Below are 23,686 nucleotides of genomic sequence, written 5' to 3' on the forward strand. Positions count from 1 at the left end.
CTTTGGTTCTGATCTTTCTTTCCCCAGAGCAAAGCACATCTCCACATTCTCTCCTCCATCTCCAAGATGATAACCCTTTTTGAGGTTGGGGAGGGGACTTGAACTTTATTCTCTCAGGGTGGCACCACAACTGACTGCCCTCCCCCCTACTTTTGAAGGCTCTGTTCCTCTCTGACTAGAGCAGAAGAATATTCATGGAGCCAGAAAGGAGGAAATCCTCTTGAAATAGTTACACAACATGATCACAGTTAACAGTGCCTGGGAGCCAAGCCTTTCTTGTCACAGACAACAGCTCTTTGCACAAGGCTAACATCCATTCAACTTCTTCCTTCACTGTCTGCTACTGGATTATCTGCCACAGACCCTGTGGAGGGTTAAAAGCAGCTCAACTCAGCCTTTATGGTAGCATGGAAATCCCAAAATGTGAGGTACATAGGACTGAAAGCCCTCAGACCTTTGCAAATGCCCTAAACAAGTCATCTGCTGGCTGCAAGCAGCTGAGCAGACACAACTTCTCTTTCTCCATTCCATGAGAAGACCACATATTTTATGATACAGGCTCAGGGATCAGGCCCTGAGAAGAATGAAGGATGGAGAAGTGCTTTATGAACTGGTTTAATGACAGAACCACATCACTAGGTGTGTTCTTAGAAATGGCTGGGTCACTTGTTAAAATTTTTTCTTGGCTGGGCAATACCCACGCAGGAAACTGCTGCATATCAAGAAGAATTCAACCAGATATTTTGCCTTTCTTCCAATCTTATTTTGCACTTCTGAACTTTGTTAGCATAAATAGATTTTTTTAAAATCTATTTTACTTCCCAAAAATACGAATAATTTTGGCACAATCTGACTAAACTTGGGAATGCTGCTTCTTTGGCAACCCAACTTAAAGAAACATGAAGAAGTAGTTTTAACACACTTCAAAGCCAGCGTTTTTGAACGAGGGACATCATCACACAGAACCAAAGAAATCTGCCCAAACAGAAACACAAAAGAGAGAGGAGGTAATTTGTAACCTGGATGAAGATGATTCATGGGGTTTGATGCTGGCACTGCGGTCCCTTCTCACCGGAGCTGGCTCCAGGGTGGGTAATCCTGTGGCTGATGTTGTTGTGGTCCAAGTTGAGGACACTCGTCTCAGCAGTCCTGGGGGCAAACTTCTCCGTAAGCGCTGAGGAGAAATCAGTTGCTGAGAGTTTATATCAGCTTACAAACCCTTCAAAGGTGCAGAAGAAAAACCACTTCCATTTGATTAATTCTGCCTGACAACAACTAGTGAGGTACTGTAAATCTGGATTATCCTAGGTATTGAGTGCCTTCTTTCTACTCAAATCAACACAGGCAATGTTTTAAATGCTTGCAGGGTCTGGACCATCCTTTCTGTTTCAAGTTTTAAAAAAGGTCTGCACCCACAGCCCCATAGCCACAGAAGTTTAACATTTGATGTGGCCAAAGGCAATTAAACAAATTAGCAGGGCCACAAAAGTGGATTGGAGCATCTGGCATAAAAGGAAAGCCTGAGAGAGCTGGAATTCCTCAGTTGGAAGAAGGGGTAGCTCAGAGTGGATCTGACTAATGTATACAGATACCTGAAGGGAGGATGTAAAGAAGATGGAGTCAGGCTCTTTCCAGTGGTGCTCAGTGAAAGGATAAGAGGCAATGGAGCAAAAATTGAAATACGAGAAATTTCATTTGAAGGTAGGAAAATATTTTTTACTGTGAGGATGACTGAATATTGAAAGAGGTTGCCCAAAGAGACTGTGAAGTTTAAATTCATGGAGATACTCAAAAACCAACTGGACATCCTCCTGAGCAACCTGATCTAGGTTGAGCCTAGAAAAACCTTGTGCATGAGGGACTGGATATAGATGATCCCCGGACTGGACTAGACAATCTCCAGGTGCACTTCCAACCTCAACTATTCTATGATTTAAACTGTCATGAATTCTGAGAATCAGAGACTCAAGGCAAGAAAGGCTGTAAGAAAAATAAGGGACAGGAGCTCCAACTTTTTTCCTGCTATATCTCCCCAATCCAAAGGTCACTCACTGAAATAAAACTCATTCTCTGGGATATGATGTCTCTTGATAAGCATAGAAAAAAAGCATCATTATTTACAGCAGATTTTTCTTGACCACCCTGCATTTTTCTTTCACCTGATTCTTCCTTTTCTCCACTAACCGGACTCGCATATTTTTTGTTAATTTTTGAAGACAGTGATAATAAGGGATAATGATAAAGAGTCTCTTTGGATCCAGATTTGCTGTTACAGATGCTATAATTTTGTAAGATGTTTCTCTTGTAGTTCTCATGAAATGTTTATAATTAAGAACTAAAATAAATATATCTCTGCAATGGAGATCTTGGACTTTCCCGAGGGGTTAAGAAATATGAGATGGAAGAGAACTGTGGTTCTGAAGCTCAAACTTAAAGATAAATATGTTAACATACTATCTCCTTACCCAAAATAGTATCAGATGTTTAAGGTAAAGACCCTAAATCTATATTTATACAGGTAAATAAAGGACTGCAAATAATTAGTTTTATGAACCATAATTCACATTTAGGTCAGTGAACTCCAGTCAAATTAGTTCTCTGTAGCATTAGCTCATTTCATCATTCATTTGTCTTCTCCTCATAAGGTATTACACAACAGCAAACTGGTATCTGCTCCCTGTGTTTGCTCATGTGATGGCAGTGTTCTTCCACTTAACTTTTCCTCTCAGAGCCCAGAGTGCAGCCATGATAGACATGTTCACCAAAATAAATTGGAAAATGTGGTTAAAAACCCTTGAACATCCATTTCATACATACAGCTGCTACATAGGCAAATAGGGTAATAATTATCATCACACTAAAATATAATAAAACCAAGAATCACAAGTGTTGAAATTCGGATACCGGGAAATGCTGGAATGAACGCTGGCTGTGCCATTTAAACTGTAAAAACATAAAAGCATTTGCCTGTGCAACGTACTCTGCCTATGTTTAATTTTAGAAGAGAGACTGCAGTACAAAAGCATTTTGGTTTTGTTTCAAAAGTGAAATGTAAGCCTTGCAGGACAGCTAATTAGCAACAGAAATACAACTCAAACTACTTCAAAGCTGATATGTTCTCTCTAGCTGTTCACTTGCTAAACGTGGGTAGCTAACACTGGTTATTTCTTGTCAGATTCCTGAGCATTTATAAAGCCATCTGTCAAAGCAGCAATAGATTTTTTTGGTTCAGTCTTCTTTTTCTTCTCAAGACCACTTCTCATGAGCTCACAATAGTTGTCATACTAATGACAGTGATAATGTTTTTGTTTGTTTGTTTGGTATGCAACATTTTAAACTTGATCCAAAGACCTGGAGATCACCAATAGGGAGTTTGTCGTTGACTACTATAGGTTTCACACTTCTGGCTAAGGGAAGGAAGAAGAGACTGAAATTCATACAGAATTTCAAATTTTAACCTTTAAAGTGAGCAAAAAGGTCCCTCATATTACTGCTTATTTCCCCAATGCTCGTTGTCGACAATAGTCACCCCTCATGCAGTGGCTCAAATCTTTTGAGTGGGAGGAGAGTTTCTGTGTAAGAAGTGATGGGGCAGACCTGTGAGTCTGAATGATAAAAGGCTTCTGCTTGCTCTTCTCCCTGTCATTTTTTCTCCCAAGCTCCAACCAACAGCTGCAAGAAAATATGCACACCATCTGTGTGATCTATTCTGTGTCGAACACCATCTTCTAAACATGCCTGAACCAAAGTAAACCTGACCGTGAGTTGAGGGATACACAGGAATTGTGTTACTATGAAACCAACGATAGACTAGCTGTCCTTTTCCTGTAGGCTGTCATTGGTGCACAGGATGTTAATCTGAAGCAAACAAGCAAAAATCCCAGTGATGTACCTTTAGGGAGAGCCAAGTAACAAGATGCTACACAGGCTCCAGTACTCACCTTGGGAATGGCCAGTTTCTCTCCTTTCTCCGGACATTCCTCTGAGTCGGAGCAGGTGTAGTTCTCACTGAAGGACACCAAAGGATTCACCCTTGGCTTGTGGATGGCCTGGAAGGTTAACTGTGTGTTGAGCAGGTTGCTCACTGTTCTCAGAGATGTGCACACGTTGGGGGGCAGTGAAGGATCGGCCAAAAGGTCTGTGATGAGCCCATGTGCTTCTCCCATGACAGCGATATCCACTGTGATACTGGTACCAGAAGACTAAAGAAGAGAAAAACAACACATGTAAGACAACAGAAGTGAACAACCTGCTGAGCACTATCTAAAGCTGTGGTGAACTCTCTTCACAACTTTTGTTAAAGTGGTTACCCGCAGAGTGGAAAAATAATAACGTGAAATAATTCTTTAAATAAGGAGAATGATGCTGAATAGATTGATCATCAGGCATAATGCTCACAGTCTGCAAAGACTTTGGAACTCCATCATATCTGATTTCATGGCTTTCATCATCTGCAGCTGACAAACCATACAAATGAATTGTTCAGGCTCCCTACAGAGACACAGTCAATGGCCAGGGGCTATTTGCACAAATAATTTTGGAGACATAGCTTAGGATGGGATGGGAGGAGTCTCTCTTGACAGATGCCTGTCTACTCACTACAGAGGCATCTAGAACAACTCACGTTCAATGCTCGTGCTTGGTTGAATGAAATTAATCCCAGGCATATACTGAGATCTTTAAAATATCACCATGCAACTAACCTATAGTATTCTGGTATGGTGGCAACAACATTCTTCTCCAAGAAATTGCATATTGGGCAGCTATACCAAATATGAAATGGAGTAAAAAGTGGATTTTTCAAACCTTATTTTATTCAGATGGAAGTGATGAGAATAGTTACTCTATGACCAATTCAAGATGGTCCTTACTTTCTCTTGGGTTTGAAATATATACCTACTTAACATATAGCATTTAGGAAGAATTATTAACGGATGTATAAGCAGAACCAATATCAGGGACCAGCTCCTATCACCGGCAGATCTTATGCACCCTAACCACGGATATAATTGATGTGCAAATGATGCAACACAAACCAACTGTGGCCCAGGCAAACTGTCTTCATATGTGCAGTCCATCCATCACACACACAGGTAATTTAACACAGCTGTAGCACGAGGCTTCCGGTGCATGCCCAAGAGGGTTGATTCGTAAATGCATCTTTGAGTTTCTCCAGAACTTCCCCACAATCAGCAGCTTCGACTACCAGCTGTCCTGAGAACCAGCAGGGCAATATATTGGCAATAAAAGAAACAGTATATTGCCAAAAGCAGGAAAGTTGTCAAGTCTGTGAATTGACAGCTATATGATACAATTGCAAAAGGCTGAGGATCTTTAAAAACCTACTAAAAGAACAGTGAGACTGGATGCACACAGAAGCAGAACAACTAGAAAGGCAGGACACATATGGAATTTCAATGCAGCAGTGACATTTCAGCCTCACTAGCTGGTGTACTAAAACCTGCCATAAATTCTGCATGGAATTGCTAATTCAAGGCACTCCAAGAGTGACCATTTTTCCTTTGCTGTGTTTCTGACACATAAACTTAAGCCTGCTGCTACTGTTTGGGACTTACCAGCAGGTGTACGTGCAGTTTGCCAGAGAGATCATTCCAGCAGATTTCGTACTAATTTACTTTCATGTATTTCTTAGAAAAAGCTAAAATACATGGATTTCTAAATGGTGAAGTTATGTCTGTGAAAAGATCATATGAGTTTTTTGGAAAGGCAAACAAACAATATGGAGAATTGGTCAGACTTAGCAGGAGGGTGATCAGAGCCCCATCCAGGAATGACTCACCAGTGACAGTGTTTATGGACCTCAAAACACAAAGAACAGTGTAACACAGCGTGACACTGCTTTGTTCTCACAAAATGCTTTACAGGCAACAGAAGAGTATTTCTGAGGAAAGTGAAATATTAGCTGAGTGCAGCTAAACTCCTCCCCACTTGTGTAGTGTGGACATCAGGTCCCCTTGGCAAATAGATGTTTCACTCCACTGACCCACTCCTCGTGTCCTACTTCTCGCTATCACGGGATCCCCTCCTTGTGTCCTACTTCTTGCTAACACAGAAGTAAACTGAAGAACCAGAAGACAGGCCTCCTCACTCACCATCCTCCCATGCAACCAGAGAAAGAGCTGCTTCTTCTCATATTTCTTTGCCACGCTATGAAATAACATAAACCAGAAGCCGCCTGATATATTGAAGTGCTATTTCATCCTACTGAAAAAAATTAATGTCTGAACTTAATTTAATGGCTCTTTCATTGCTTAACCTCTCAGGAGTGCATGCAGAAGATTCTGGCAGATGCTAAAGAAAATTCTTAAATTAAAAGACAAGGCTTGGGATGGGAGGAATTAATTATCTATCTTAACCTCAGCCTTGAAAAACAGACCAAAGGGGAGTGAGGGACAATATGTCATTCAAAACGCCATAGAAGCCTCATATTTTCAGCAAAACTGCATAATCTACGGTTTGAAATTCTATTAAGCCTGGAGCCTGGAGTTGTTGACTGCCAATCAGAGACAGAGATTAATACTTCAATGAAGTAAACAAGTCTGACTCAGCGGGCTATAAGCAGAGGCCCAGATTTTGTACAGCAGTACTAATATTTTGCAAAGCAGCCAGCATTGTTCTCCATGATTAGCACCAAGTGGGGAGAGGGAGAGCCTTTTTCTTCTCAATGGTGAATTTTCTGCCACATGGCCTCTAACACATGAGGATGCCTTGTCAGGTATCTCGGTGGCCCCGCCTTGACTCTGGGACCCAGCAGATTTGTCTGAATCATAACACCAGGCTGTGATGAGTTCTGCCAGGACCAAGTGCATGGTAAAACCCATGCAGCCATCCTCCACCCATCCATCCTGCCTGCACAGAGTACACCCAGCGAGGTCAGCATCATGCCTGTAAGGACATCCACACTGATTTTCCCCCACCAAGACGTGAACTCCGTCAGCACAGCCCAGCCAGGGTCACCACAAAACATCAACACGTGCAGCATGACATGCTGCATTGCACAAGACTGTGAAAACATTTTACAGTCAAAAACATCACTGTATTGTACTGAGCTGCTTTAAATTTGCGTATATGATAGTTAGAGTATTGTCTGAACTGCTCATAATACTTAGAACGCTCAGAATGAGGGCATGTGTAAAAGAACAACAGACCAAGCTTAAATCCCTCTTGAAGAAAAAAGCACAAGAGGGTAAACACTGCTCTAATCCACCAATTTCAGTACATTTACACACATCCTAAATTGGAAAGGTTTATAAGTTGTAATTTAACTGCACAGTACTTGTATACAGGAAAGCACCTTCTTTTCCAAACAGTTTGAATATTTCATCTATCTCAGGGTGAATTTAGAGCACTGCCAGACTAGTCTGACTAGATAAAATTACAGGTATTTAAAGTATTATTTTCTAAAAAAGTTACAAATTGAATGCATGAAAACATTTTAAAATATTTCATTTTTCAGATTCACTACTACAAAACAGTAGAGAACTGCATATACTTTGGAAACCATTATTCAGAAAGTAAACAAAAATGCCTTTCCTTAAAGGGCAAGAAAACCTGGAATTTATTTTAAAAGACATATGATGATGTGAAAGCAAGACAGTAAATTGGTGAAAATTTTAGACTGATGTAATTGTACATGCACATATTTGCACACATATATATGCACAGTGTCTTTTTCAGGGTAAAAGTGCATATAAATTCCATGTTCAGACTTTGTAGTAGTTTTCTTCTTACGTGCACAGCCTCTGCATGAACTGATTTGGATTCTTTCCAAACCACTTTACTCATTGCATAAAACAGAACAACAAAGAGCTAAGCTAACGTGAATTTAATTGCACATTGGTCAGTATTTATTTACTCATCTATGCCAATAATTGTGAAACCAGTTCTCTCCCATGAATTTTGGAGAAGACTGGCTTACTGTTCAATTTGTGACTTCATCCCTGATTTAAGCAACGTCATGTAGTGACTAAAACTGAAATGCTCTAGGGCAGGAACAAATCCAGATCAACTAAGCATGCTCACTTTTAACTAAGATAAGGAGAAAAATTAATTCCTTATAATGTTGAAAAACAGTGGTTTAGGCTGTGGCACGACCTGGAATTCCTAACTGGGTCCAAATGCGCTTGCAACATGTTTTGGGGCTTTTTTTCATGTACAGAAATAAATAAAAAGGGTTTTCTCCCAAAGAACACATATAAAAAGTAAGATGGTCAGATCACAGTAGGATGCATCAGAGACTGGGGACAGACATGGATAGTTCACAGTGCCAACTGTGCAATCATCTAAGTTTGCATTGGTGGGAATTCACAAGAAAACTCTGATGTGCCAAGAAGCACATACACTGCTGCATCTGCAGGACAAACCATAAGCAGCATGTCCCACTATCACACAGACAATTTTTGTCAGGGCAGGAGACTTATCTGCAAGGAATATTCTTAAATGCCATATGAAAACAATATTCTAGCAAATTTTAATGAACACTTAGAATTTTTGGGTTTGATTAGTTTGGTTTGGATTCTGTAACAGGACTGGAAAATAAACTTTCAAAATTTGCATAACCTTTGTTGGGTTTTTCTATTACATTTCACAAAATCCCATTAATTTTCTTTTGTTAAACTATATTATGCATAAAACTCACTCTAAGAATAGTTATTTACTGGCTAGGGGGAAAAGCAGATAGAATTGTGTAGGAGAAATGAATTTAGGAAAATAGGAATAACAATTTCCTTTAGCCATAAGACCTGATAGATATATTTAGGTTACGAATTGTTTCTGTTGACTCACCTGTGAAGCAGATTTGACATCCATACACTTAAGAGATACCTTAATGCAAATAAAAGTCTTTCCCCTCCCCATTGATGTTTTGTATATGATTCTCATATGACTGAACTCAGCCAGCCTAACTAAAAAATACTGTTCTTTCCACCCTACAAAAAGGATGATTATCATGGTAACACAAAATCAGTCAAAACTTCAGTATAAAAAAACCCCCCAAACCAAACCAATTATCTAACACAAACCACAATTCATTTCACTCAGCCTCATGTTAGGGAAAAAAAAAATAATCTTTATTTGCTGTGGCTTGTACAAGGAAAAGCACTGTAGGCAGAGATGCTGGCCTTTCACCACATTACACTCAAGAACACTCTGTAAGCAAAAGGATGGGGGAGGCGAGGAGGAAAAAAGAATTAAAATAAGCAGCATCCAACGTATCTTCAATCTTCACACAATTACAAGCAACTATAAATCAACATTTGATGTAGTTTCCAAGTCACATCATAAATGTTCAGGCCAAGATGTCTGGAAACAAAATTAAAAGCAAATATAATTCTCCATTATTTTAATGTCCGCAGAGCAATTTGAAGGATAAACATGAATTGGCTTCTATGGAAATAATGAATCATTTTAAAGGCGCCACAGACTGAACTACTCCACCTTCCACTGAATGACTAAGGAGAAAGAGAAGCGTGCATACAATTCTTTGACATTTCACTTTTCTGTATTAAAAGCTGCAGAAGTCTTTTTATTTTTATTTCTCTCTTATTTTGTACTAACACAAGATTTCAGGTTTTCTCTTCTCCGGTGAGCAAACAGGACGTTTACGAGAATCTTTTCTCCGGCTCATTGAGGCACAGCATTCCTACTGCTCTCTGGAGGTGAACCAGCCACAGGCTCTGCAAGGCACACTCTTTGCTAGGACTGAAAATAGCATCTTCCTGTTGTCTCATCACATTGATCAAAGAAAAACCTTTCCCAAGCATCAGTGTGATCACTGGCTTTGCTACTGAATCTTTAAAGCACCCAGAGCCAGATAACTGTAAACCAGACACTGAAGCACAAAAGATGATCCCATAATGAGGGAAGACACTGGATCTTGTGTGAGCCATAACAATCTTGGTTTCAACCCTGGTTATAAGAAGTTTGGAATGGCACCACCATAATAAGAGCAGACTTTCCTGATAAGAATTACATTGAACTCTGATTTGCAGAGCAGAAAATGCCACGACTGCCACATGCAGTGTGTCTGTAGCCTGAGCACAAGACGTCAGAGCTCAAGGATCATGGAGCAGCCAGAGGAAATTTTTAAAAGCAGTTCTGCAAACACAGGATCTAATGAGATGGGTCTCACTAAGGACTTGCATTTTTTGTCCTCTCAGCAGTCACTGTATTGCAATGACCCCCTTCCTCAGCAACAGCCCTGAGGCCACACAATGAGCAGGAGGCAGCCCTGCCTGAGGCTACACATGCATGTTGTGGAGCAGCCTTAAACAAGGCTCTCTCTAAGCTCACACTATGTTAAACTGCCAGTCAACTAATACCAAGCAAGGCCACTGATTTGGACCCTCCTCTGGTATCCCACCATAGGCTGGTATAAAACTTTTAGGAAGGTAATAATCTCTGAAACTTCTTCCCATCTGCCACATTTGCTTGAAAACGTCAGAGAGGAGCGTGATCATGTAAGATCACTTTCTTTGGAAAACCAGAATGAAAATAACAGCATTCTTTAAGAAAGAGACACTGGTTTGAGAAGGAAATACTTTTTTCCCTTTCTTATAAAACCCATGGAATGTATCACTGTCTATAGCACACTTTGTCTGGGGCGGCAGTTGCCATCCCCACATCCTGCACCTCTACCTTAGGTGACACTATTCAGAAAGCTCACAGTTACAGCTGACTAACTTTCTTCCATTACAGGGCCTTTCAGTTCGTGACAGCTTTGTCAGCCAAAGAGCTCAGACTGAAACATATACTGCCAGGTATTTGTCTGGGGTGAATTATTTCAGCGTTTGAGAAAAATTGTTCAGACATTTACAAGAAGACTGTTGGAGGTTTTTATCCATGCTAAAAATTCTTAGTAAACTGATACCATTTAATCTGCAGCAGGCACTGAAGGTACAGCAAGGCCTTTTGCTTTCCCTGTCCTGATATGTCCAGATTTGGTTATATAGTCTCTGGGAAAAACAGAACCAAAGCTAGCCTTGCATGACCTCCGTGGGTTGTCAGAAACCAGCCACCAAACTGCCTGAGGATGCTGCCTGCCCTAAGTGTGCACACCTCCACATGCTGCACGTGGGTCCTTGAGCACTGTGCTCAACATTCCAAGGGGCAAAGGACCACATTTATCCAAACTGCACTGTCAGTCAGCAACTCAGAGTTACACCATGTTTATTCTTCGCTCTTGCTGAGTGATGATGTCAAGGTAACTGCTTGCACCGATACCACCAGGCTCAGGTGAGCACCTCTCTGGGTGGACCACAGCTGCTCAGAGGGAAGTCTGTCTCTGCTTTAGCAAAGACATCTACATTAAATTAAAAAAAAAAATGTGGGAGATTTTTTTGCACATCATACTCAATAGACAAACTGACCTGTTGAGAGAGAGAGAGAGACACAGAGAACACATTTGAGTTCTATTCAGTTTTGGTGCCATCTGTAACTTTCAAGGCAGACTATCAGTTGTTACTTTCAGGTCACCTAGCAAGCTTTTCCAGATTTGTTACATGCACCAAAAGAAAATATCTTTGTGGACACTGGCAGCCAAGTAGCAGTAAAAAGATAGATGCAGAAATAATCTGAAGGAGCGGGAGGATTAGATTTGGTGAGATTCATGGCCTACAGACTAGGAAAGTCTGCACCCGAGTGGATGCAAATTCTGGTCACAACCCAATGCAACTTAATTCCCTGTCATTTATATTTGACAGAAAGGACCTCAAATTAACTAACTCCACTGGTACTGACATGAAGTAGTACTTAATTTTCCACATTTCCCCCTCCACAGTAGAGCACAGTTGGGAAACTCTAGAAAGTTTAGGAGAAGGGGGCAAAGGATTGTCCCCAGAGCGTGGGCCATGGGGAGCAAGGGGCATTCTGTAACCAGCTGTACACGTGCTCTGCCTTGGGCTCCTGGGGAAATCCCAGCTCAAGTGAAGACACTCAGGGAGATGTGATGACCTTCTGCATAAGGCATGCCACAAGAAGGATCCAGGGAAAGCAGCTCCTGGAAGGAGGCAACAGCACAGGCTGAACTTCCTGGCTAAGAGCCGCTGGTCACAGCTTGCAAACCTTGTGGAAACTCTGACACTATGTTTGATGTTCTCAGCAGAGCCTTGGGGACTCAGTCACCCAATTCCAAGGGACTTTCCGTGCTATTTGGCTGCCTAAAAACATTAAACTATCACGATTACCCCAGCCCGGAGAACTACTTGACAACGTAGAGCGGATCACAGCCAGTCACAAACAGTCAGGGTTTATTATTTAAAAAGTAGACACCACTCCAACTAAACTAGGAACTTTAAAAATTATTGCTTTTCATTAAAGTACAGCAGATGGGAAAAATTAAATTCTAAGCGGGGCTCAAATCTGCTTTGAATAACACAGAGTGAGGAAAACAATTCTGTACTTCAGAGACTGTCCTCAATTGTCTTACACTATTGTTCTTCAATTTGTACATCAGATGGTCACAAATTGGTGGCTTGAAGCTGATAGTTTGTGTTCATGTGAAGCAAACAGTGACAACTGTCTTCAGCCTCAACTTGAGCTGCAGTAACACCAGCTGGGACCCAGCAGGAGCGGGGCACTGGGTGCACTCACAGCGGAGGACATGCCATCTATTAATACCTGGTGATCTTACCCATTTGAGTTTACAGCTCCAATATCCCTGCTTAGCACGAGAAGCTATTTTAATTCTACGGTGAACTAAAACAGAGCAGCCAAATACACAGCATGAGTTAAAAAAAGATCCACTGAAAGCAATAATCACCATTCTGCCTCCTGCGTACTAACTAATCCTCCCACATTTTCAACTCGACAGTCTCAGTTACACCAGAACAAAGCCAAAAGAGCCCTATAATGCCGTATTTTCTCCCTTTCAAAGTATTTCAGACTCTTTTGGGAAGCAACTTGAGAAGTGACATCACAATTAGCAGCAAGCTGCAGAAATAGGCGTGAAAATATCTCCAGCTAAAGATTTCACATCCACCTCAGTCCTTCACTAACTCTTTAACAGTATTAAGAAGAGGATTACTAAATATCATTAAAAACATAATACAAATAAATTCAGCTGCTAAATTAAGACAAAAGATTGCGGGCAGGGAGGGAAGAATTTCTACAGAGGGCATCAAACGTATTTTCAATTGCTAAAAAGGAGTTGCCATCAGGAGAATAAACTGAAAAGAGCAAACTCAGGGAGGTTTTAAGATGGTTTTGAGTGTTGAAAACCAGAATAAATAGAAAATCGGAACCTAGGAAATAATCATCAGCGAAGCTGTAGATAAAGTGTCTTTAACATTCAGTCTGTTCTTACTGAAATTATGGCAGGGATTTGGAAATGACAGCAGGAGCCAGATGTATATCTTGGGCCATGTTTTGCATATGCTGTAGCAGCAGAGCACAAAAACCTCATGAAATTCTCCAGGCAACCAAGAACACTAATGATATTTAGTGGTCCATTTTTAAGAACTTGCTTTCCCTGAAGCCAAAGGCAGGCAGAGATATTCTACACCTCTTGAAAAGGATAAATCTTGTGCACACCAAAGTCAAGAAATAGCCTCACTTCAACCAAATTGGCCAAACTTTAACATTTTTTTTTCTTCTCCATCAGACCTTGTGGTTTGCATTATTCTAGTTCTTCTGATTTTATGCACTCACACTAATACCAGTTAATAGCCATCTAGTGTTACAGACGTCTCCTCCTCTTTCTCGTGACTTTATGTCACTAACGAACTCCTCTGTGAAAAGAATTAATCATTTTTTCTTTAACACTTGGCTTCGGATTCTTCTATTATGACTCATTTAAGAAAAGCAACTGTAGCCTTAGGGACTTGCAGCCCCCAAATCCTTCATCATAGCTGCCGCAGAGCTGCAATTTCTCTAAAGAACAAGCTACTTCAACATCTAAAGCCAGGACCTGCAAAAGGCACACTAAGCATGCACTAGATGTGAAAATCCCCCACCTTTCCTAGATTATTTGTAGGCAGGCATTTCAATGAAAATCAGAACGGAGAGAAACAGTAATTCATATACAAGAAAAATAAAACACTATCCCCTACATGTCTTCTATGATATTAAAATGATTTTTTTCACTTAGCACAGATATAAACTGACAGACTGGCAAGCCCTGAGGACTGCTTTCAACCTACTTCATCCTTGACCTGCAAGGACCAACTTAAAGACACACTAGGTTAGTTTATACCATGGGCTTATTCTGCCTTTGCTGTCACGAATGAGGAAAAAAAAAAACACATTTGCCTGTTGAGATATAAGGTACACAGCTGATCACAACAACAGGTCAGTGCCTGCATCAGATGGCCATTTTCAGTCACTCTGTTATGGCCTATAATCTACAGACTGGATGCTAAAGGCTCTAGGGTTTTCCAAGTCATCTCAGCAATCTCTGATTTCCTCCATGAAGCTGGTGACTGATTTGTCTTGTGCAGTTTTAACCTAAGAAAAGTCTTACTTTCAACTCCTATCTTTTAGGTTGTGAGCAGTTCTTTACTTGCATTCTAGGAAAAAAAAAAATAAAATTCATATAATATTTCCAATTATGACATCCTGGTTGCTTCTCAATTCTAATTAGAGATTGATTCAATCTGTGCTTCTGCATCATGAATATCTCACCATACTGAACTTTGACTGTCTGGCTCAGGGTCTGCACTTTTTTATAAGGGCCAAACACTTCTGTGTTTTCGGAAAGCCTGGATTCAAACTCACATCTAAATTTAACAGCACCGGCTTCTCATTTACAAAAGGCAACAGAACCATAGAGACCAAAAAACACACACAGATCATGAAGCACTGGTGCTTATGCTGGCAACCCAACCAGACAATGATAACTCTCTGCAGTGAGTTATGTTTTCTGCTTGGATGTGGATATTAACAAAAAAAAAATAAAAATTAACTGTTTCTTTTTTTTAAAATGTTAAATCCCCTTGTGAGGCTGAACTTTAGTGGTTCATCCGCATCTACTCCAGTAAGAAATCAGTGATGATGCACCAGTCAGTGCAATAGAAGCACTTGCTACTACTGAGTGGAGTAGGTAGATTGAATCTGAAAGGACAAGATGACCCACTGAAACTCTATCACTAGGACTGTTAATGAACTGCCACAAGAGAAACATGGAAATTACATCAAAGAGAAACACGGAAATTACATCAAAAGAGAAAAAGTAAACGCAGCCCACCTAAATTTGCACTTCATTCTCAGCACACAAACCATCTGACACGGCAGCAGTACTGACTCTCTGAACCTTTAAAGTCAAATGCCCAAAGTCCTATTAGGGTCCTGTTCACAGGTCCTGGCAGAGAGGTTAAAAGTCTTCTATGATTTCTTAAAGGAGGTATAAAAAAGAAGCCTTGACATACAAATCTCTCTTTTACCACTGAAAATCAACCACTTTGAAAGATGCATAGGTACAAAGCCTTGATATTTTAGCCCAGGAGTAATCCCAATAATTAGTATTGACCTATTTGCTGATGACACTTCAGTTCTAATCACATGATTCTGCCACAGAGCTCTCTTACACAGAGAACAGTGGCGTCCTCACAAACAAGAAACAGCAGTTCAAACTAGGCAGCTCAAGGATTCTCACTGTATTGACAACTTTAGAGAAACACAAAAACCATTTTGTACTCTGACAGAAAAATTATTGGGTTTGGAATTTCTGGCAAAGGAAAGGACTTGTTTTGGTTTTGCTCCAGCAATTTTAAAGGAGTTTTATTAAAAGATAGGAACAACAATTCATGTCAACTTTGCAAAAACTTAAATTTTTGCTTTGAAAATGATGAAACAAAATCCTTCTTTTTTTTTTTTTTTTTTTTTCCAAAAGCTTATGGCTTCTTGTCGTGCAGAACAGCCTGGTGTCCCATTTGCATTTTTTGCTGCATTAGACTTCTGCAGAGGCTTAGTGTGTCTCTTGTGCTCAGAGGCTCATGGTTGAATTAAATGGGATCCATAATGGATTAGACCCTGGAGATTACTTCAATATTCAGGTTTGTTAACACTAGTGACCAAATGCAGGGTATGGAAGTTAAAGGTCTCCCTCCATAGTCAGTCTTACTTTGAGAGGTTAAACTCAGAACAACAATGAAAAAAGACCAGTTTCATCACAAGAAAACACTTTACTTCATACCACTGACCTCGGTGAACATCTCTCATCGCAAAGCTTTATGCAAACATATTTGTTAACAAGTTAAAACAGACCACAAGCAAAATTGTTTGCCATACGGTGCTCTGACAGATCAGCTGATGAAGCATATGGATTCAGTCTTCCTAATTCTGTATTATCTCTCTAACTGCTTCAATCTGAGTGTTACAAGTGGCCCCAGATATCCTATTTATCCTATTAAGGTAAAATAAACACATTAATTGCCGATCAATTCTCCTTCATCTGCTCCTAATGCATTTGGTGAGATTTTTTGGCAATAACATTAGGAAACAACCTTCTCTAGAAAGAAGAATCACTTCACTTAAATGATTTCTTCTTTTAATTACTGTCATTCCTGGCAAGATGCTAACGCAGAACAGAAAACGCGTATCAGTAGTGCTTGCTCAACATATTGGTATTTTGCCAGGAACGTGAAGCCTGCCCTTAATCTAAGTAAAAAAATTATTTGTATCCATTTCCTCTTTTAATGCAAGCTACAATTGCCATGGAAGGTAAAGCTGAAGCACTCTGTATGATGTTACAGCAAAATGAAATACTCAACCAAATTAAATATGCACGACACTTTTACCCATCTGCCCCTTTATTCTTCACCGACAGATCAAAGAAACGTGTTTGATTTCCTGTCAATAAAATCAAGGTGGCACAAGATGGCAACGTGATGAGGTCCCACTTTGTTCTGCTTTTTAGGAAAGATGCCTTCAATTAGGATGGCGTTTTTCTGACGTGATACAAATATGCCTTTAAGCCATAACTAACTGTATAATGATCCAGTTCTATACAGAGTCACAGTAACATACCTCACACTTACACATGTTAATGGCTCAGTTTAAATGGAGGGAGGGGAAATAACTGGGAAGAAAGGAATTAACTTTTAGTTGGACTTTTTTTTTAAACAGAGAAGAAAATGAAAGTTAAAAGCTGTCTCTAAAGACTAGTATATCTTTTGTGCATAAAGACAACCATATGAGCCCATGCCAACTAAAAACAAGCAGACAAGACAAGTTACAAGTAAGATTTCATATTAAACTCTGAAGCCTGGTTTGGGTGGATTTGGGTGTACTTAGTAACCAGTCAAAAAAAGATAAAACCATGTTCTGATTTGAGGTAAAATTTAGGGGTTTTTACTCTACTTTAAGGGCTTGCTTACGTGACCAGCCTAAATGTGAACCAATTAAAGGACGTTTCACCAAGTGCACAGAATAAATTATTTTAAATAAAACCTGTCCATTGGCAGACTACTAACCACACACAGTAACTATTTTTGCTCGTAAAATGACGTTCATTTAGCTCTGTACAAACAATTTATGAATCCACCTTTAACATAACGCAGCCTTTTCTCCCTGCACCAAGCTGACAGCCGTGGAAAACCCCACACGGCTCCAGAGCAGCAGGCTGAACTCTGTTTCCCCTCGGGCAGCAGCAGCACTGGTGATGATCTGGACGCCAGCCCTTCATTACTGATGAGAACATAACGAGAAAGGAGATCAGAGAGCAGGTCTTCTGCTGGAACTGAGCCACGGCCTCACTTATAAGCCAAGCAATGCAGAGCGGGAGTTCCCAGGAGGATGGAGCAAGGAAGCCCAAAATGTCACTCATCTAAGGGTTACTGCCTCCTGGATGGTCCACTAGTGTCTCATGGGGCCAACGGCACAGAGAAAGGGGAGAGGGCAGGAGACAGGGTTATGCAGCACATCTCTGAGGACATCCAGCTGCAGAAGTGAAAATCACAGCGGGAAAAGGGGACGAGAACTTCGTGGTGGGGATGACAGTGAGAAAACTACAGAAGACCTGGTTCCAATACATATCCAAGGCTAGAACACAAATACTTCCCTAAATGAGCACACTACCTAGGGATACCTCATGCTAGGTAACAGCTTAAATTGAGTCAGTGCTTCAGGAAAGGGTATAATGGAACAGCCACGGCACAACTGGGCAGAACTTTTCACACAGGGCATTGTGATCCTGCAGCTTTAGGTGCAGAAAAGCCTTTCCCAGGAATCACCAGATGGCACTATTCTTCCTCCAAATTAAGGCTGTAACTCTGCTGTGCACGTGAAATGCTATCATTGATTTGGGAGGAAAAAGATCTCAATCCATGTTTTTTATATATTAGGCCAGTAGTCTCTCACTGTTCACATTCTTTCCAACGATCTTGAAAATCTTGTACAAACAATAAAGAAATTACTGTATCTGGGGGAGGTGGAGGGAATCTCATAACATTTTGAACTGAGCCTTATACTAAAATATTCCACAGCAGAAGGACTACAGACGTTTCTCTAGGAACACAAAACTCCCCAGCAATACATGAAATGCCTGACAACTGTATTAAGAAAGCAGAATTTCTTGCAGAGAAGTAAGTCAGACATGTACGGATAACATATACATGCCTCTCTTCTCCACGTTTTATTTCTGTCTGCTAGCAGACCTGTTGAAGACACTAAACTCCACTATAATTGTGCAGTGTGTAGTATGAAAATATTCCCTAAATTTGTTTTAAGATTATTGTATTTCTCTAAAAAAAAAAAAATCTCTTGAGAGTATCCACATAACATAATAATAGAAGAGAGAAAATGGAAGTATATTAAAAAATGCTAATAATGAGACATCAGCATACACGTACATGTTAGTGTAAGCATGCTTTCCTTCAGTTTGTTGACATGATTTGCAAAAGATGTAAAGCATTCACATTTGCACATTTGCAATTGGGTATAAACTGCAGATGCTGTGGAAGTAAATCCAGAATACAGCTAATTTGGGCTGGAAGTACAGAGTGGGCACATTCATACTGAAGTCTCAAAAACCTCTGATCCTAGACGAGAGTGAGTGTTATTTCTTTTTGTTCTGTTTTGTGTTTAATGCACCAGAAGACTTGTCTGAACTCAAGACCTTACAAATTGATAAACCGAGGGGCAAATTAATCAGCAGAGTGACTCCCCTGACTTCAGCAGGAGTCACAGCAGAACTGAAGTTTGCCTGCTGTGCTCACGAGCCGAATTCCCTCACAAAACAGATTTTTGTTTTTCTCTAAGCAACTCTCCCCCCCTTTCAGCTCCCTAGAAGTTGACAGGCTGTTTCCTGCTCCACGATCTGTGAATCACGACGTGAACGCCAATCGCTGCTCCCCCGTGAAATTAAATTAGGTATCGGAGCACAGCGTGAGCAATAAGTTTCCCTGAGATGCCAGCCCTAAAGAAACTGTACCCTTTCTTCCCCCAGCTGAAGAATAGAGTTATGAAAGCAGGGTCAAGTTGGTTATTACTCTTCATACTCTGCAACATCAACCAGTCTACTCTGAGCCAGCTCAGTTTTCTCTGCTTCCTAGTCATGTATACAGAGTTACCAAATTTAAAGAGTCCAGTAATTCATTATATTTATTTGTGTGTTCTTCTGTAACCACTTAACACCATGTGAATTGCAGCAATGCTTAACATACACCGAATACCATGATAAATCACCAGAACTTAGAGCATGTCATACAGCTGGGAGATTGGTAAGACAAGGGTAAGCAATATTAGCACATGGCTTATCAAGCAGGAAAGGGGAGTATGTGATGCTGTTTGCTTCAAAGTGCCTTTCAGCAGCACTTTGTTAAGCCATAAAATATTCACACTTGGAATGATCACAGGGTTATGTTGCCCCATATTTTTTTTTTTTCAGACAGATGGCCCTTGGTAACTTACACACGTCTTTGTCACTGCAGTGTACACTGAGCAAGAAGACACCACAGGGGCACATCTGAAAGCTGAAATTGGTAGAAAATCAAAGAGTAATTAAAACTTGGTTTGTGAGCTCAGATTCCCATATTCTGGAGCCTATGGTAATTTCAGATAGGTTTAGAGGAATTTTAGTTCCAAATTGTGATGTAGGTGTCAAAACCATAGTCAGCCTCCTTTCTGCATCACCATCGAGTGCTCCAGCCAAGGTACTTTGCATTTGCTTCAAGGAAAAATGAAAAGTACTCCCACCTTTCATTCTCAGACAGAAATACACTTCTCCCTTTAACCAGAGAAACCGCTCTAAGGACCAGCTTCATAATCTGCAAGAAGCAAAAGTCTTCATGCTCCCCAAAATTAAGTCTGGCTTTTCTTTCTCCAGCACTTATGTGTTCCCTTGTGAGCCTTGCAGGTTCCTCCAGGTTCACTTCTCCAAGGTCTCGGTCTACTAAAAATCCAACCACAAACTCTCCCTCTTCTGGGTTAGCTGCCAGACAAGGGGTAGTATTGAAGTTACCACATCAGTGAGAGATTGTTCTGGTCTTCAAGCATTGCCATGTCCCCTGCCCAGCTGCTCTGGAGATGGCTCAAGCACAGCAAAGTAAATTGGTTTAATCTTGTGCATCTGGTACTGAGTTCCCAGTCATCTGTTCAGGGTATAAAGGGACTCTGTTCCATTTCATTGATCATGTCACAGTCCAGCTCTAGTGATAGAGCTTGAAAGCTTCAAAATCTAATCCCTGATAGCTCTTCTTCTCTGCCAATATTTTTTCACAGTGTTGGACTTGCATGTTTGTTCCACAATTTACTGAGTAACCTGCATCTGAGAGACTGTAAGTAACCCTCTTAGAGCTAATCTGTTAGTCTGTTTATTACCCTAAATTCACAAAAGTATTCCTTTGTCATTTTAAAAAGAAACCCACAAAACCTCTGCAGAGCACAACCGTCTAGAGACTTTCAATATTTCAACATTAGCCAAATGAATGTGAAGTAAAACCACCATCTCTGCATGCCTCTTATAGGATTCACTTAAGGTAACAATATCCCACAGAAGGCCCTGTGGATTGCTGGAAGGTGCAGACCACTCTTTGCCTATACAGTGAGCAAAAGCTTTAGGCCACTTCTGGGAATGCAAATGAATGGAATCCACGTGACTCCGGTAATAAAAGGCTCCTGTCTCTTTGCAAAGCATTGAAATGCCATCTGGCAATTTTGTTGACGTCAGCAGGCGCAGAAAAACAACCACTACCTCCCCCCAAAAAAATCAAAAGCCTTGGGCAGGAGGGGGAGGAACGCAGACTTCCATGGTGCGGGTGCACTTCGGGCTGGTGTTCCTAAAAACCTGCAGCAGCGCTGTCAGCCCAGAGACCCGTAAATCTGCGGCAAGCAGCAGAGCCAATGCACTGCCTTCCCCTGCTCTTGCCGTGCAAACCTCCCTGAGAAAAAGCAGTGTTTCTTGCTCTCCCTTACGCTACTGAAGGTTCTCAGAGTAACTGCTTAAGACTCTCACAAGTTGTCAGTTCTCTCAGGGGAGGGGAGCTGCTGCGAGCACACGGCGTAAATGAAGAACGCTGTGCATCCAATCTCTCACCTGGCAGAAAGCAGGAGTCTGTCACCTTGTGGTGCTCCCTCTCCACCGACAAGTCCCAAAGCACACACAGAGGGCCAGTGTAACCTCTTGCCTCTATTTCATACTGCTGAGCAGCCGTGGGTTCCCTGGCGCCCTGAATTCACAGACTCCTACCAAGCATCAAACAACACGCGCTGTATCCTCTCTGTTATCTCGCCTTGTCAGGTTGCTGAAAGTTTGTACATGAGGAACAAATCTCTCAGTGTAGACTACAGGGAAAGACACACAACTTCTAGCAATACAGCAGTAACTTTGCAGGGTATGGAAGATGCACCACTCATTTGGCTACTTTGACTACATTTTGTGCACACTGATCCGAAACACAATGAAAGAAACTCTCTAGTATTTTAAGTGAAATATCACACAAACATTTAATGATGACAAGACATAAATGACCTAAGATGCTGTAAGAAAGATGTTCAAATCCTGCAGGAATAATATTATAAGCTGCAGGTACCTATTTAAGTTATATTTCATAGAAGGCACAATATTGCTTCTAAGTATTACATGCCACCTGGCACAGAAAAATTGCCAAATTTTCCTGTAAAATGCCGACATTCTAAGCCCATAATGTAAGTTGACTTTTCTGTGATGAGCTAAAATAATACTTATGAACATGTGTGCATGCAAGTGAAGCAGGCATCTCTTCCACATCGAAATGCACTGCTCTAAAACAAACGTTAAAAGGATGGATGTGTCCTCCATGAGACACATTCAAACCCTGAAGAAAGGAGCTTGTAAGTTACTTTTAATTAGGGATGAGATCCCTTAATACTATTTCTCAAAAACTTAGGAACCAGAACCACAGAGGATGGGTGACAATGAGGAGGGGGAGATGGAGGAGGCTGACCTGACACCTAGGGCCACAAATGTCACATGCTCCAAGTTGTCTCACTGAAGTGGTGCAACACAAAGCACATTCTTAAGGCTCTGCAGGATCAAGGTCTCACTGACTGAGGTATGCAAATGTGCCTGAAGTAATAGTCCTTTTTCTTTCCCCTGTTCACTCCTCCCCCTTCTCCCTCCACATCTCCTCTTACTGAATGAAACCGAGGCATTTTTGCTTACAAAACTGCTCTTTGAATTCCTAATCTCTGCCTCAGTGTAATTTTTTAACAGCAAGTCAAAGCAGCACTGTGTAAATAACTGCAAGGAGACAGCTCTGCCTGGAAACTGGAAAGTTTTACTTGCTCACATCGTAAGCCTGAAAGCTTATGCTCAATTCAATTAAGAAAATTTATGGGTAATTCCACAGTTTCTCCCCAAATCCTTATGTTCTCAGGCAGCCAACCCAGAAATGAACAAAGCCTCTGACAACTGACTCCTTTCTGCTAGCACATGGGCAATTATGAGGAAAGTGTGCATTTAATTGAGTTAGTTGTAAATCCTGACATAGGAATGAATCAGAGGCTGGAGAAGAGATTCCTTGGTGCCATTTCAGGTATAATCACTTCTGCTTAACATTTGTTTACTGACTTCATAAAATACATGAACAACAAAACAATCCTTCCATAATTTTACAGCTATTAAGCCTCCACTTGAAGTTGTAGGAGAATAAACTTAAAGCTACAAAGGTGACAGACAAGGCAGAGATTTTCTGAATTCTCCTCCTGTCTCTCAGGTCTGCATCCCATCAGGTCTGTTTTAAATATAAAATATTTTCAGAGTTCACAACTAAATCCCACTCAGCGATTTTGTTCAGAGCATTCTCCAGTAAAGCTTATGTACAGCAATAAATAAGAAATTTCCATGCCTTTTTTCATTGGTCCCAGGGTAGTATTTCATTGAACTCATAATAACTACAACCCTTATATCTAAATGGTCATCCTGAGGACTGTGTTATCTTTAAAAAACATCAAGATGCCTCTCCTTTCATTCCAAAATATCACTCAAAAGAAAGACAGCCTCCCTGTTGTCTGTATGACAAATGTCTGAGAGAGTTTCACCCCCTGAAGCTGTTGCAGACCCTGGAGCTCCTCAGCTAAGACAAGAAATGGCTATTGCTACATTCCCAGGAGACTCTCAGAAGCTCCACTTGAATGAACTTGCAGCTTCTGGATAACATAATGTCCAGAGAGATAGCTAAAATCCAGGATTCTGAAATTATTCTCATTTCCAAGATTTGTGAGGATTATTCAGACACTGACATTCACTATGCAT

The 23,686-nt window shown here is 40.8% G+C and overlaps 1 protein-coding gene across 1 annotated transcript in view; it reads right to left on the reverse strand.

Moving 5' to 3' along the window:
* PDE3A (phosphodiesterase 3A) overlaps positions 1-23,686 on the reverse strand; it is an 89,999-nt gene that overhangs the window by 42,760 nt on the left and 23,553 nt on the right. Inside the window, exons 2-3 of the mRNA XM_017823985.1 lie at positions 3,942-4,202; positions 1,020-1,174 (exon numbers count right to left, since the gene is read on the reverse strand). Coding sequence (XP_017679474.1) covers positions 1,020-1,174; positions 3,942-4,166 — 380 coding nt within the window. The 5' untranslated portion in view covers positions 4,167-4,202. The remainder of the gene's footprint in view (positions 1-1,019; positions 1,175-3,941; positions 4,203-23,686) is intronic.

The sequence above is a fragment of the Lepidothrix coronata genome, unplaced genomic scaffold (genome assembly GCF_001604755.1).
Source record: "Lepidothrix coronata isolate B3197 unplaced genomic scaffold, Lepidothrix_coronata-1.0 Scaffold107, whole genome shotgun sequence".
NCBI lineage: Eukaryota > Metazoa > Chordata > Aves > Passeriformes > Pipridae > Lepidothrix > Lepidothrix coronata.